At 31.2% G+C, this 16,959-nt stretch overlaps 1 protein-coding gene across 1 annotated transcript in view; it reads right to left on the reverse strand.

Annotated features, from left to right (window-relative positions):
- LOC134687715 (E3 ubiquitin-protein ligase rnf213-alpha-like) overlaps positions 1-16,959 on the reverse strand; it is a 117,332-nt gene that overhangs the window by 16,484 nt on the left and 83,889 nt on the right. Inside the window, exons 27-38 of the mRNA XM_063548172.1 lie at positions 16,307-16,944; positions 15,779-15,932; positions 15,155-15,375; positions 14,164-14,316; positions 13,150-13,329; positions 11,891-12,500; positions 9,613-9,751; positions 8,143-8,279; positions 7,643-7,717; positions 6,002-6,108; positions 4,573-4,714; positions 4,039-4,234 (exon numbers count right to left, since the gene is read on the reverse strand). Coding sequence (XP_063404242.1) covers positions 4,039-4,234; positions 4,573-4,714; positions 6,002-6,108; positions 7,643-7,717; positions 8,143-8,279; positions 9,613-9,751; positions 11,891-12,500; positions 13,150-13,329; positions 14,164-14,316; positions 15,155-15,375; positions 15,779-15,932; positions 16,307-16,944 — 2,752 coding nt within the window. The remainder of the gene's footprint in view (positions 1-4,038; positions 4,235-4,572; positions 4,715-6,001; positions 6,109-7,642; positions 7,718-8,142; positions 8,280-9,612; positions 9,752-11,890; positions 12,501-13,149; positions 13,330-14,163; positions 14,317-15,154; positions 15,376-15,778; positions 15,933-16,306; positions 16,945-16,959) is intronic.

The raw sequence follows: 16,959 nt of genomic DNA on the forward strand, positions 1-16,959 counted from the left end.
ATCTGTAAAGACAATATGATCGTGTACTCTTATTGGTCTTTTACTATCTCTGCTATGACTAGGTTTATACGATGTGTGTATTCACAGTTCTGTGGCAATACTCGTAGATGGCTTGTTGAAAGGTAAATTGTTATTTGCACTTCGGTATTTAACCACGCCTCTAGGGCACACCTTGCCAGGTGTGACTGTCTATTCGGATCAGTGGGAGCATTTAATACACACATCAAAAATACATATTCAAGTTGGTGACAAATAAAAATTGATCGCCGTGGAATTATTTAATTATATTTGGTGCTATTATTTATTTGAATTCAAATAAGTTAATTTACTAAGAAATACACAATTTTCGGTTAAAGACGGGAAACTTAATTCATATTTCAGAATGAAATGATATACAAGTCTTGTCCTTTATTTATGTCTCATAAAAAAGGGGGACTTAGAAATTAGAAATAGCTTTACTAAAGCATTTTTCTCTTTATAAGGCGAAAAAATGAACGAGAACACTTACATTTAGACTTTTGAATGCCATGTATTAATTAATATCTAAAAGTATCTGAAGATAACTCTACCGAAGCGGAATATAATATGTACGAATAAAGAAAAAAAACTTTTGTACTTAAGAGGTTTAAAAAGTTGACAGGAAATTTAAGGATCTTCATGGAATGGAATCGAAAAATTACGAATAGATATTCTTTTCAAGTGTGAAAAACGTCAACCAAATTAATTCATAATCGGGAACGTCGTCCTAATTAAAATCTGAGGCTACTATAATAGTCGTCGTCTCCCAACATATATATATACTTAAATAACTATTTGACCAACGATGTTTAAAATCAAAAGACAACAAATTTAAGCTTTCCCTATTTTTGAATGTTATTATAAGTCTGTTCAACTTGCAAGAATACCCCTAAAGCGGACAAATATCCGACAAGCAGTTTATTCTTTAAATTGCTGTCATTGAATATCAAGAAAGAAAATAAATCCCGAAATTGATACTCAATAGATTTCCAAGAAAATATTCACATCACTTGGGGATTATTACTTTGTTTATTATATTATTTATATTGGGGATACGTCCAGTTGCATATATTTTACATGAATGTCAGAACAATTGAAATGATGCCGAATTTCGTCCTTTATTCGAGAACAATCTAATTGATATATAAATCTGTGAGTTACTATGTTCTAAACTTCGATGAACCAATGAAAGTCATAAATTGACCTGTATTTAAATCAAATTGTTTCTTTTTTTCTTCTTCTTTTGGTATACAATAGTCTATCGAATTCGTTGATTACATACTGTTGGCATACGTGGACTAGTCTATTTACAAAATTTAATACAATTTACACAAAATGTATGTTTCTCTCTTATGTTCAATGTATACATGTATACATATTTTAAATTGAGCTATAGTTCCGTAACTTTCTATCCAGGCGTATGTATACACGAATCGTCGACAAGTGCGCACATTTTTTTAAATCAATAATTCTGGTATTTCCAATCTGTCCTAAACTATTGATAACGAGTATTAATTACATTTTTCCAAATTAACCCTTGGAAAAATATGTAAATAGATTTGTATTTCTTCAAATTTGTATTTTTTTGGTATTTTTTTTTTTATAAATAATATTCTTTACACCAGAAATGTTATTTATAAACAAGCGTATGAGTTAAGTAATGACTACTTTTGGACACGCAAGACAAAAATATATAATTTATTATACATGCAGCTGATAGTTCAAAATGGAAAGTTATAAGTTACGGTCGTGTACACTGATCAATACCTACAGAAGTGAAACGATGCATGAACTTGCAAGCCCGCCGGACAGGAAATCGATTGAATACCTGGACGTGTCACCTTACACCCCTTCCAATACCTTTGGGAGTAATACCTTTAGCCATGCTGGTGATCAGATGAGGGAAGATCCGAATTTATTTAAATAAAGTTTATTAATTTATGAACGAATTAGATTTTCGAAAACAATTTCCACGAAACACTTATTTATGATTTGAACTTTGACTTTTTAACTAATTCCAATATTATCAGTTTAAAAATAACAGACTATATGGTTATTTAAAAAAATAAGACCATTTTCCGTATCAAGTTAGTCAGTCAGATAAAACAACCGTACGATTGACAAGATATCGACACGCAATTACGACTACATCGTTTACTGTAGTTTTGTTCCTTTGTGGTTTATAGACATATCGGGATTTTTCATCGGAGAAGGTGACAAACTGGCGGATCGCAGAGAACTGATACTCAAATTTAAAATCGATGGTGATCACTTATTTAGCGGAATAAAACTTTAATATCTATAAATTTGAGCATTTTTTTACAGACTGGACATAATATAAATTTTGGATTTTTTTGCGAAGTTTCCCTTTAAAATTACCAATTTAGGGGCAGCAACCTAACAACGAGTTGTCCGATTCATCTAAAAATTTCAGGGCAGATAGATCTTGACCAGATGAAAAATTTTACCCCTTGTCAGATTTGCTCTTAATGGTTTTTGAGTTATAAGCCAAAAACTGCATTTTACCCCTATGTTCTATTTTTAGCCGTAGCGGCCATCTTGGTTGGTTTGCCAGGTCACAAAACACAATTTTTAAAACTAGATAGCATAATAATGATTCTGGCTATGTTTGGTAAAATTTGGCCCAGTAGTTTCAGATGAGAAGATTTTTGTAAAATTTAACTAAGATTTACGAAAAATGGTTAAAAATTGACTATAAAGGGCAATAACTCCTTAAGGGGTCAACTGACCATTTTGGTCATGTTGACTTATTTGTAAATCTTACTTTGCTGAACATTATTGCTGTTTACAGTTTATCTCCATCTATAATAATATTCAAGATAATAACCAAAAACAGTAAAATTTCCTTAAAATTACCAATTTAGGAGCAGCAACCCAACAATGGGTTGTCTTATTCATCTGAAATAACAGATAGATCTTGACCTGATAAACCATTTTACCCCATGACAGATTTGCTCTACATGCTTTGGTTTTTGAGTTATAAGCCAAAAACTGCATTTTACCCCTATGTTCTATTTTTAGCCATGTCGGCCATCTTAGTTTTGGTTGACCGGGTCAAAAAACACAAATTTTAAACTAGGTACATCAATGATGATTGTGGCCCAGCAGTTTCAGAGGAGAAGATTTTTGTAAAAGTTAACGCCGGACGACATACGACAGACGTGATGAAAAATTAGGCCAAATATACCAAAGGAATTATCAAACTTATAAGCTATGCACACTATAAACGACATTGCAAAAACGAAAAAGGACCGTAAGATCAGCAACAGTATACAACACACATTTTGATAAAACAAAACTAAACTATAACTGTGAAAATGGCAAAACAAATAGACAAACGGAAGATATAACGAACACTCGGGGTAATTCCTATAAAATCTAGACATAATGTTTGAAAGGGTAAATAAAATGCAATTTAGGGTAGTACAAAATATAAATTGAGAACCTATGTAAGCAAGCTCATATACCCAACGACCTCAAATTGTAACTGAGTAAACAAAAATCAACAGTTTCCTAAGTTTAAAGACTCACAACTACTTAAAAAGTCAACTTAAATATTTTGTTTTATAGATCCGCCAATCTACATATTATATCCTTATGCGATTCTAATACAATGTCTAAACTATAAACAAAGTGTCATGAAATTATGTTGGATGGTTTTTATGCGATTCTAATATAATGTCTAACTATGAACAAAGTTTCATGAAATTAAACTGGGTGGTTTTAGAGGAGTTAACATTATTGTACTTGTATATTCAGGCCAAAATACTAAGTTGAAAGGGGTGAACAGTTTCATGATATTTTATTGTGTGGTTTCTGATGAGCTGTGATAGTAAGAACAGGACAGATGGACGGACTAAATGCCGGAGTGACGGATGGACAGACGGGTGGACAAGTAAACAACCAATAAACCATATTGAACTTGTTCATAGGGATATAATTTGGTCTACCCATTTGTCAAATAATCGTATCTATGTATAACAAAAACGACTGTCGTACCTCTCAAAATCTACGTTACATGCTGGCAAGGTTGTATCAGTTGGTAAATCACTCTTCAATTTTGATGACAAATAATCTTTAATCTTATCAACATTCAGTGGCATTTGATTTCTGTGAAATTTAGCCAGTGCCCTCACGATAACAGACTGATTCTCATTTTCAGTACTGCATAAAACAATCAATCTGTACTTTGACTCTAAAGAAATTTAAAATGTATGAGTTACGTTTTTGTTGTATGCATGAACTTAAGCATAGATCGTATATTGAACTCGAAGATCGCATAAGAAATGTTAGGTTCATATTTTGAATTTGTAAAACTTCAACCAGAAACATCAAACAGATATAAAACGAAAAGAATTCATTCGTATTGAATCGTTTGAATTTTTCCTGGGTATAATCGCAAAACGTTTCTACATAAACAATAGCTCTATATTTTCTTAAACAAAATATAAGTGAAGGATAATTTCACAAAATAGAAAAGTATTTTAAACCACATCCTATATAAGAGTTTTGTAGTATGAAAATATGAAGTACCTTTAAATTCTGCATCTTTCAGTAATCGCTGCAGAGTCTTTTCGGCTTTATCGCTAATATCATAATCCAGACAGGCCGCATTTACCAAACAATATATCTTATTACTACAAGGATCAACTGCTCTTCTCCAAAATATTTCAACCTAGAATTTGATAGCGATAAAAAATCTTTTAACATATGTAAAAATTATCATGATTTGCTAACATCTCGTCAGATTTTGTAGTTGCATACCGTTCTCGAAATTTGAATGTTGTAAGTAAAGTCTAAATTGAACACAAAAATTTTAGTTTTCTTATCAAGGAGAAATGTTGTTCTAGTACAAAGACAATTTGATATGACATTGCTGTATGTGTAGCTAAACAACGATTACTATCCGTTGTCAAATTCATGTATATGTTATCATAACTTAACCGTCGACAACAAATATGGAAGGAATCGACTGACAGACGAAACAAATGGTAAAAAACACAATACTTAAATTCCCATTTTAAAGAAACCAAAGTGTATTCACCCTTTTTGACAAAATAGAAAGAGACACAACATTTTTTAAACTTTGGAGGCTGCTAGTTGTTTTCGAACAAAAATATCATGACAATCCAACATATTAACAAAATCGGAACCGAATAATTTGAAATCTACTTGTGCAATATACAAGTTTTGGAAATTTAGTTTTCAACAGTTGTTGTTTTTAAGTACATTGTACACATATTCTTGGAATCATCGAGTCATTAACCATGGAAATATATCAGGATGATGTAAACAACTACTAGTGAATAAAGACATAACTTAGATTGTCTGCTTACCTTTAAAACCCAGTGAAAAAGTGAAACAATATAAGATATATAATATATGCATAAAAAGCAAGTCTTTATTTTTGACTTTATAAAGCGAAATAATAATATGTTTTTCCTAACCTGAAACTTACATTTTGTAAAAACAGATGAAATGCAAGCTCAGGTTTATACTATTTAAATTAGACTTTGCCCAAAAATCAAGTACTAAACATATAAATGTATCAGGAATAAAAAAAGATAGTTATAACTTTCAATTAATAGAATAAAAAAGTTCTCTCTCACCCATGTAAGAGGTTTAATATAAAAGCAAATTATTATTACTTCAAGGTTAAATGCAGCAAGCAAAGATCTTCAACCTAAACATTAATATCAAAACACATATGTTTCCATGCTTTCCTCATATATTTTGAATTTTTATATAGAGTTAGCAGTACACTATAGATTTTTTGGTTGCCATGGTTTTAATATATATATTGTAAGCTCATATTTGCATCCCCGCCACATTAAAAAAACAAAACACAAACAAACCATAAACCAATCAAACTAAAAAAATCTCCCTACTCCAATCCAAATGAACTTAAGAAGACATACTGACAGATTAAAACTCAGCATGTATAAACAAATGTTTAACCTACCATGTCAAGCGTGGTATACGGTGTACATAACAAGACTTCGTCTGACTGTGGTAGTGGTGTCTTTTCCTGTTGACTGTATATAGTCAAAACGGTGTTATACATGTCACCTTCAATACAACATACATTATAAATATGAGACGATGTGAATAACCAATGTGCCAGCTATCCTTCAGAGTTCAAATGAAGTGGATGAACGCGTTTATAGGCAACCGGAAGACCTATTTCAATTAGAAAACCCATACCGTATATTCGGATATAAAAGGAACCACACGAAAAAATGTAACACATTTCAAATAAGAAAACCCACGGCCTAAATTATAACAAAACAGTTGACGACAAATAAATACGACATACATTAACCAACAACAATCACTACAGCTCCTGTGTTAAACATGCATGTGTGAACGATCTTTATCTTTCATAACTCTGGGACAGTTGTGTAAAAGCACAATAAAAAAAAAAAACTTTAAATCAGTAGCAATTGACCTAACACATAGAATATTATATAGATATGTCGGAGAAACGCCTGAACTTATGCAATGCCAATATAACAGTATTGACAGTATGTAGAAAAACGAGATGTCATAACAGTAAATACATAGCAATATATATTTAGTTATGTTTTAATTTTACAAAATCAAAGGCAATGCTATAACCAATTAAAATAATATTAAAAGAATTTACAAATGCCTGAAAATGACATAAAAAAAATTAAAATGCCTGAAACAATTCATGAAAATGACAGTTGTTATCCGTTTGTTTTATGAGATTTAGTTTTTGATTTTGACATTTGCTGAAGGACTTTCCGCTAAGACTTTTCCTCGGAATGTTTTTTATAACCTATTCCAATAGAATGTATTAATTGAATTAAATCGTACCCTAAACATATGTGTTTAAAAACATCAGCGTAACAAAAGACTATTTTCATTTTATAAACTTTAAAAGCCGGTTATATTATCGATCGACAGGTTACCTACAACATCCTGGTACCCTCTCAGGTACGACCAACTAGAAGAAACAAATCCCTCATTTGTTTATATCGGTGCATTTCGGGGAAGGTTCACTGTTTTCTCGTAATGTTTTCATGTATAGATAACTATAAATAGTTAGTTTCCCCCATAACATTCACCTATTGTAATCTTGAATGTACTATTTTAAGTTGATCTTCTTGACCGAGCACCAGATTGTCCGACACAGACCAGGTAACATGTCAGAAAACTTTAAATTCCGGTGTCAAATGTCGATACATGTAATAACAAGAAATTTCAAAGTCTTTTAGGGGATGCTATCCCAGTTTCATAAATACTTAAAATACAAAGGTGAAAGGTTGATCCATCCGATGAAGCATACTTTCGATTGAAAAAATATAAATACACATGTAAAAATCCTACCAGTTTCTTCAAGGATTTCAAAAAAGTAACTCTTGAATTAAGATGGACGCAATGTCAGAATGATTGGAAATTTTGTCAACCACGTAACAGAATACGAACAGCTGAATTTAAAATTTATGGTTCTATGCTTTTTAACTTCGTACTTTATTTGGCCTTTATAACTTTTTTTTATTCGATCGTCACTGGTGAGTCTTATGTAGACCTTATCAAATTTATTACACTCGACAGCTTATCTAAGTATAAAACTTACTTTCTTCACAGATAAGCAAGTTTGGTTCTCCTATTTTGAAATATGAAGGCAATTCTCTACAAACGTGGAAGGTTTCTACAAAATAAATTAAAAAACTACTCATTGACAAGTAAATAAATATCTTCATAATACTGCTCACACGTTGATTGCTTAATACTATAATGGTATTTCATAGGAAGAGTATGTTATTAAAAAACATGTTATTTGAAAATGTTGGCTACATATTCTTATATTAGTGATGTAAACGAAAACAAGACAACAACCGAACAAACAAAAAACCGCAAAACAAAGATGAAGTGTGTGACTGCTTTAGTGTTACTAAATCACGATACAGCTTGAACAAATGCATGTCAATTGGTATGTCAGTGATGTTTATTTTATTATAACTGAATGTAAAAAAAAAATGTATTAAGCAAATTAATACTAATTGCATATCTATGAATTAAATTATGGTTGTTGGTATCAAAAGTACATATTTTTAGAAACTTATATAGAATTACCCTTTTCTGCTAGTCTCTTTAAAATCAGTCCAAGGTGTTCAACACTTAGATAGTCAGACACGCTTGACGATATAGAACTAAGAAAATTCTTCCATAATTTCTTGAGGGCTCTTTTTAGTTTTCGAAAGGCATTTTCTCTGCAAAATGCAAATTCATTTTTATTTAATTTCAAACAAAATTACTATCAAATAGAAACATGAGAAATGCAGACATTATTATAATGTAAAGAATTCGGATGAATAGACAAACTGGAAAGTATAAAGTCATTAGATTTCTTGTTTAAAGACTTTTTACATGTTGAACTATTTGATGGAACACAAAGGAAAAGCCAATATATTCATTACACTTATAAGTTTATACTATAAAAAAAATCCTTTTTTCCGAATAAGAATTATGCGTAGAAAAGATATAAACCGCGAATATAAGGTCGACATAAATGATCAGGTCTTCTTATTTAGCATTTCAAACATTTTCAAGAGAAAAGAATTGATCTAGTGACATGATTATATACAAAATGATAGATCCATATACATTTTGTATATTTCATTCCAGAAGATTAAATGCGGAAACAAAAATGCTGATAAGGAATTTGCATTTACTATTGTTTAAATTGGAAAACAAAACATTGAATTCTGATTGCATTGAATTAAAAAAAAAAAATACCAATTAAAGTAGGCACAACAAGTGTTTATTTAAAAGAACACTATTGGGATTGATTATTACGATATCATGATTGGTTTTTGCTTAATGCCACTTTCAGCCCTATTGGCTATATGTCGTCGCAGTCGATGCAGGACGCTAAAACCGGAAAGAATAACCAACCGTCGGCAGGCTAACTGCTTATACATTGAATTCGTTATTATCCATGGGATACCAAATTTTAGTGGTATGCAATGGTACAGCTGAAACAGGATTCTTACTGTTTAACAAATTAATTTTTTCTAAAGGCTTCTATGCAGACACCCGAAAATCCACGAAAATGCAAGTTGTCTTCAAACTCCAAACATTGGTACCCTTAAAATTAAATAGTATACAGGAACTGTTTTCCATCATGTTTTTATTTTAGTATATTTGTATAGTGTATGATATTCACTATTTGTAATATGTTCTTGTTTTCTTCATCCGCACCATCATTTTCTATGTTTGATGGACCGTGAAAATGGGGGGAAATCTCTAATTTGGCATTAAAATTATAAAGATCATATCATAGGGAACATATGTATCAAGTTTCAAGTTGATTGGACTTCAACTTCATCAAAAACTACCTTCACCAAAAACTTTAACCTGAAGTGGGACGAATGGACAAACGGAAGAACGAAAGAACAGAAGAACAAACGAACGGACGGACGCACGGACCAGAAAACATAATGCCCATAAATGGGTCATAAAAATCGCTTGTCATATGATTCATGACTTGAACCACGTGAATGTTGGCTTTTATAAACTATTCATGATATTATCTTATCTTACTCCCCAAGGCCAAGTTCAGAAACAAGGTTTCTTGTCAAAGATGCCATCGACTGTACTGTATCTGTCCAACCGGAAAAGGCTGCTTCTTTTTCTTCTTCTTCATCAAAGTTTTCGTCATTATCATAGCACCAGTCAATTGCTAAAAAAAAATGTATTAGAAGTATACATTAATTTTATCAAATGTGTATAGTCATTGTTTAGTTTTCATCTATAATTTCAAATTTCCAACTGAAAATTAGTATTTAATATTTTGTTATCAATGAAAAAAGGATTATAATTATTATTTAACATTAGGAATGTCAACTCGCTAAAGATTTACTATTCAATTACTCGTTGCTTTTTCACTTTACCCGCGGTAGCCCGCTATCAGGTCGACCACGTCCCTTCTCACCCGCGGTAGCCCGGCAAATGAATGTTATACCTTAATTAAAACCTCATTTACTTCATGTTCTGATTATGTAAATTGGTAATAATCTAATTCATCAATTTTGATTATACAGATTTTTTTTAACTTAAGAAAAAAACAACATTCTATCAGTATCAGGAAACCGATTAGTCGAGTATCATTTTAGTAATCGATACTTGGAAACACAAAAATATAACACAAAAATATAAAATTATACCCATTGTTTTGTATTGTGGGTCGTTGCCATATGATTGTTAAACCCTCAACATTATTACCTAGGACTAGATAATAGGCAAATGAATGTTATAACTTAATTAAAACCTCATTTACTTCATGTTCTGATTATGTAAATTGGTAATAATCTAATCCATCAATTTTGATTATACATATGTTTTTTAACTTAAGAAAACAACAACATTCTATCAGTATCAGGAAACCGATTAGTCGAGTATCATTTTAGTAATCGATACTCGGTACTACCGAGCGATACTCGAGTACTCGCGTACTCGTTAACATCCCTATTAAACATACATGTTATAAAGTGGTCTGTTATACAAAAATGTTCTATAAATTGTCCGTTCAGAAAAAATTTAATTTTTAAAAACTTAGATTTTACTCTCTTAGGATATATCTTCTGATATCCTACGCTTTTAAACCATTCGGCTTTCAGCGTTTCTGGTGAAGTAAAACCTATAAGCGCTTCGGACGCGTGAAATTTATAACGTGTTGTTTTCATTTATTGGCAGCGATCTACCTAAAGCTGAATAAAATATAATTTGAGACATTTTGCTAGCTACTAGTATTTACAAGAATAATTTTGTTAACGTATTATCCAAATATATGATAGTTCATGTTATCCCCATTTTTCTTATAATTTCATGGTACAAAAATATGATAAATATAGTCGTTATAATTCAAACGTTTCTTAGAGTCGAATGATCACATACTAGAACTTTGTATTGACCAATACTGTCGCGTTTCTTTATTAGAAATAAACAAACAAACACCTCATCAAACTTATAAATTAACTTTATTTTTTGTCATGACATAATCATAAGGTGAAAAGTAGGAAATTTAATATGTTTTGGGGCATTTGGAAGACTCTAACAAATAAAACTCAGAAAACAAATTTCATTTAGAAGATTATTACAGGTGTCCTTACAATGTATTATGAGAGAATATCGCCGGCAAACGAGATCTTTGTTTTTGTTGTTATTTTCACTACCTTCTATCGAGACTTTGTGTCTCACTCGTTTTAAAAAAAAAATGTGTTTTATGCTAATTCGATAAGTTAAACATTTTCAACTGATTTTTATATTTGATCTGATGTTGTGCTATTTCACGATTGTCATCTGTGAGTGCCAGTATACACGTTAAGTTCCGTCGCATTTTAAAAACCAGTGTCAAGGCCTATAAATAACTGGTTGTCCTTGCTTTATTAATTTTTCGCTTGACACCATTAGCGAGTATGGTCTTCAGGAAACGATGATAGTCCGTCGGAAGGGGACGATTAATGGCTGATCCGTGTTAATAGAGAGCCATATCTCTTGTACGTTAAAGACACCTGTGTAGATTTCGAAAGCAGGCTTCTGCCACTACAAGGCAGCACTCGCATCAGCAAAATGGAAAGGGATTAATATAAGTTGCAAAACTTGTATCCCAATCTACTATAAATAAATATGTTCAAACTCATTGTTTCGTACAAACAAATTAGTTTTCTTATTAGAAATGTGTTTTATTTTGTCATATCAACGTACGTATTATATTGCTAAAATAGTTTCAATATGCTATGGATGTAAGTATCTGGTTTTTTTTAATTTTTTAACATAAAACAAAACATGCGTTGCATGTCACACGTAAGATATTACAAACCATCTTCAATGTTATCGCAACTTTTCCAAGCCTCTGTTGCTAGAGAAAGTGAAAAACCATCTTTCATTATTTTTTTAATGTTTTCATCTATTTCTTCATTCCTGCCGGATTCACTATCCATGTCTTGTTCAACATCCCTCTTGGATTCCATAGAAGTGACATCCTGTTTTGCAGTTTTCATTGCACTGATTAATTCCTCTCTGGAACAATTCTTCTTAACAGCAGAAAGCAAAGGATAAATGAGGGGGGACGGTTCTTTGTCGGTACCAACTTTTACTAACTGTTGTTGCAATATTACAATCTGGTCAATAGTGAAATAATTCAACAATGGATTTTCTTCTCGTTTGTCATTAATATATTGAAGCCATTCTTTATGGCAATTCTCTAAGACTTTGGCAATTTTGGGAATAAGAAAACTGACATCCTCTTTCGTGCTATCTGTTCTGCCTTTAATGGTATGCATATCTTTCCCATATCCAAAGTTCAAAAAAGCACAAACAGGTCTTTTTGTGTCACAGAAGAATGTCGCATGCCAAAAGTTAAATAAAACACAGCCATCAGTCACTAGCTTTATGTAAATGTTTCCCAGTCTCACCACTGAATCTAAAATCTTGAAAAAATAGTAAGTATGCCAATTGACATCGTTTTTAAAGAAACATTTCATGTAAGCATCAAACGATATGGAATATTGATGGAACTCATATTTTCAGAACGAAAGTATATTTGTTATGTATGTTGGACTTAAAATTATAAGATATCAATATATAAATTAAAACGAAAGGTCTGTTGTTGTTATTTTTACACACAGTCACATATTTTGCCTTTCAATTGTAATTACACTCAAAAATGTTGTAACTGGTATTTTAATAATCATGTTTAAATTGATTTTTGAACTCACTCCTCGTTTATCTCTGAACCGTTAAGTAATATTCTATATAAATTATATTGAAGTATAACACAAATACAAGAAGACAATACTTCATAACTAAATATAAAACATTAGTTTTCAGGTTTATACAAAAGCAAGGTTTAAAAACTTATTTGAAAATTTGATTCGTAAATGATGCAAGAAATTGTGAAAAAACATTTTCAAACTATTAGTCACAAATAGACCTGATTAAGATGTTTACACTGACATTATTGCATTATTAAGTGGTGTTTTTTCGTCCAAATACACCAAGTTCGAAGCGGTTAAAAATAAAACAATTTTAAGACATATTTGTTTTTCTTTAAAAAATACTATTGCTTATTCAACATACTAGCATAAATCTATCTACTTCATCTTTGCCCTTTTCTGCTTTTCCAGCTACCAACATCAGTCTTGATTGAAGATCAAGAAGCTGTTCATACTTGTAGTATATTTCTTTTATATCATCTGTATCTTCTGTTTCACTGCTTCCTTCATGAATTACACTCAATGCTAATACATCTTTCAGCGACTTAATCAAAAGGTAAAAACAATTTATTCATAACTCTAAAATATATGGTTAAACTATGATTAAGTGCATATATTTTGTCATGGTTTATTTCACAAGATTACGTTATATGAAGTTTTGTTCATACTCCTAGAGCTATAACCATATTGATGACGACAAAATAACATATAAACAACAATATCCACTTTGCTCTAGCATAAACTAATAGGAAGAAATCTTTGATACAAACTATTTATCAAAGTATATCTACAACAATATGTACATGTGACTGGTAACAGCCAAGGTTTAATAAAAAAAAAAACACAGTTTTTGGAAGTGTTGATCTAGATTTGTTTTATCGTGGTTGTAAATTTTATTTACGACAGCTCGGATTTGACTATACTATTTCCTATAAATCGTCACAGATCGATTTTCATTGTTGCTATGTTTCATAAGGGTTTACTCAAAAAATATTGTTGAGTTTTAAAAAAACGCTTCTTATGAATCATGTATACTACTTTCAATAATTAATTACTTTTTCATATACGCTCGATCTCTCGACAAAATTAATCTTATGATTAATAGACTTATGGCGTTCATTATCACTTAACTAGTATATATTTGTTTAGGGGCCAGCTGAAGGACGCCTCCGGGTGCGGGAATTTCTCGCTACATTGAAGACCTGTTGGTGACCTTCTGTTGTTGTTTTTTTTTTTATTTGGTCGGGTTGTTGTCTCTTTGACACATCCCCCATTTCCATTCTAAATTTTATTCAATAGTCATATTTTCATTATATTTCTTGTCCAGAAGTGTCAAAATTATGTGTAAGCATTAAAAGAATACACTAAAAATACTTGCAGGTTTTTGAAGAGAGATTATTTCCCTGGAATTTCCAACTTCATATGTCCCACTTGCATTTATTGCCTCTGTCTGTGAAAGTGAACTAACTTCAACTGACCCATGGGATTGTTTAACCGATTTGAGCCAGTCAAGTTGTTGGTGAGTGTCTCGCTGAAAAAAATATTTGTATATGGGGTCTGTATTCTAAACTTTATAGTTGGTTTTAATTTAGTTTAACATCTATCACGTCTTCTCCATCTGGGTGAACAATAGGATTAGTAGGTTTCTGATTAACAAAACTTGACAGAAGTTGTGAAATTGTTTAGGAATGTATCAAAGACCCTAACCTTGCATCGGTTTATCCATTTAATTGAACTATTTGGATTTCATGTTTATAGGTAAGATCATTATTTACAAAAAAAAATACAAAAAAGAATTAACAGGAACAAAATCTATATTCATTTATTTTACATAAACGTGTTAGTTTCGTTTCAAATTCTGCTGCGTTATCAAACTCGTACTATTTTTGTTTTTTGATTTGGAAATTATTTTAAGGAAGTAAACTCAAGTTTGCCATAGACCGATCTTAAAACAAAAATACAGTTATAACAATCTTGTCTGCTCATTGAAATTTAACAGACATTAAATCAAAGGCCTTGTTTTAATTAATTAATTACTGAGCTGTAAAAGTGACTAAATAAAATGTACATGGTATACATTTTGTAGTCCTCTTATTGTCTACGGAGGGGTACATTTGTAAAAAACAAAACCAACAAATTGGTAATGGCTAAGCATATTATTACTGAATGATGGTTTACAAACGGACAAAACACACAAAGCCGTCCTACAGATTGAATATAAAGAGAAAGAGAGAATAAATTAACACTAATGATAAACAGCTTGTCTAAGAGAGTCGCTGAGTTGGAATTAGCTTTCAAAAATTTCGATTTCAATTGATGTTCTTATAGAATACTAAAATTTTACACATCAAAACATTATTTCAATTTACCAGCTTTTGTGGAAGCTTCGAGTCTGTCTCTAGTTCTTTCCATACGCTCTCGCACATTTCAATAAAGTGTAAATCATTACAATTAGTATCCAAATTGAATATGAGTGGTGCATATCCCGTTGTTGCTGCATGGAGAAACTGAACTCTGTCAACTTCAATATCTGTTTCACCTGCTGACATGCTTGCGAGCTCTACAAACACCTTCAGTTCTTTCAAACCAGCTGCAATTAAACATGCATTCCATATACGTAAGAGGATACTTTTTCAGTTAAGATGACTGGATCAAACAATAGGATAAATAACTGTTGGTGATCGGTATTCATTAAAGTATTTATTATATAGACGCAAATTGATTTATTTTGTAAAACCTTTTGTAACTTTTTAACCGACTGTTCTTCAACTTAGTACTTAAGCCTTTACTTTTTTAATTGAACGTTACTGATGAGTCATTTGTAAACGAAAATTATATGCTTACTGTCTTTGAAAAGTTTGTTTAACATGTGTTTTGCAAATTTAAAACTGGCGTGTATCATTTTTATCGTTCATTTAACAACTAGTAAAATGTTCATTTATACCGTTAATTTTTTCATTAACCTACAGATTTCCCAATATACAGGTACATACTTTTCATTGAATCTTTTAACCAATCAACAAGCGGTTGACATTTGTAAAAAACAGTTAGACAATCAACCTTTTTATCGTCAATTCCCCTCAGAATGGAACATGTTTTCACAAGACTAACATCAAACTTTTTCATCTCCACATCATCTCCTTTAGTCTGAAAAAGTAACAATCTGAATTTTTTTATAATTTTCTCTTTAGCGTATATTTTAGAAAATTTTAATCATAACATTACATTTTGAATGAAGTTTTCTGTAGAAAAATCATGGACCATTTTAATTTAACTCATAGCATACATTCACCAACATAAATATATTAAAATTCTGCCATTTACCATTGTTTAATGATGTAATGAACTGAAAGTACAAGAACAAATGAATCATCAAATACAGTTTCTAAAATCAGCATCCGTTACACTATCATTTTTGGTATGATATTGTTTTAAATTTACATATATCTGTGTATTCTAAGGACACAATGATAAACTATTATAGGTAATGACATCGTCTGAAACTTTCCATTAAAACTTACAATCTTAATTATCTGTGATATATGACTGAAATCTCCTTTCAATCCATATTTTCCAACAATGTTCATGATTGCATTAGCGCCCTTCAAACATGTGTAAACCGTTTTAAAATTGTGAAATTGATCAAAACGTGATTGTATCCAACCACAGTCTGTGCTTTCTCCGGTAAAACCAACGAGCTCTTTTTCTAATTTGTCTGAATTATTACACTCCTCGCTGTAAAAATATTCTTCAAAATCACCAAAAGAAATGTCGCCATTTCTTAACTTCTCACACAAAGATACCCATTGTTGTCGCGTTTCCGGCCAAACTTCTGTTAGAATTTCATTGACTTTTAGCTTACGTCCTTTCAAAAGTTTTGTGTTTCTCCCATTTTTGATCCAGATTTGCTTGAAAGAATAGGCCTTGGTATGTTGTAAAACTAATGGTATGGCATTAAGCTCCTCTTCGGATAAGTTAAATGCAACTATTACAGGTTTGGAACTTTGAACATTTTGCGCCCCAGCTGTCTCATTGGCATTGAATTTCGGAAATTGAACTCTGCAGACATCCTTTATCAGAACTAATCTGTCATCTTCAATATTATCTTGATTAAGATTGGTTAATTGCCAAAGTCGTCTTTCTAAGTCGTAAACATCACCTAAAATTATAACAA

Source organism: Mytilus trossulus, chromosome 10 (genome assembly GCF_036588685.1).
Source record: "Mytilus trossulus isolate FHL-02 chromosome 10, PNRI_Mtr1.1.1.hap1, whole genome shotgun sequence".
NCBI classification, from domain to species: Eukaryota; Metazoa; Mollusca; class Bivalvia; order Mytilida; family Mytilidae; genus Mytilus; species Mytilus trossulus.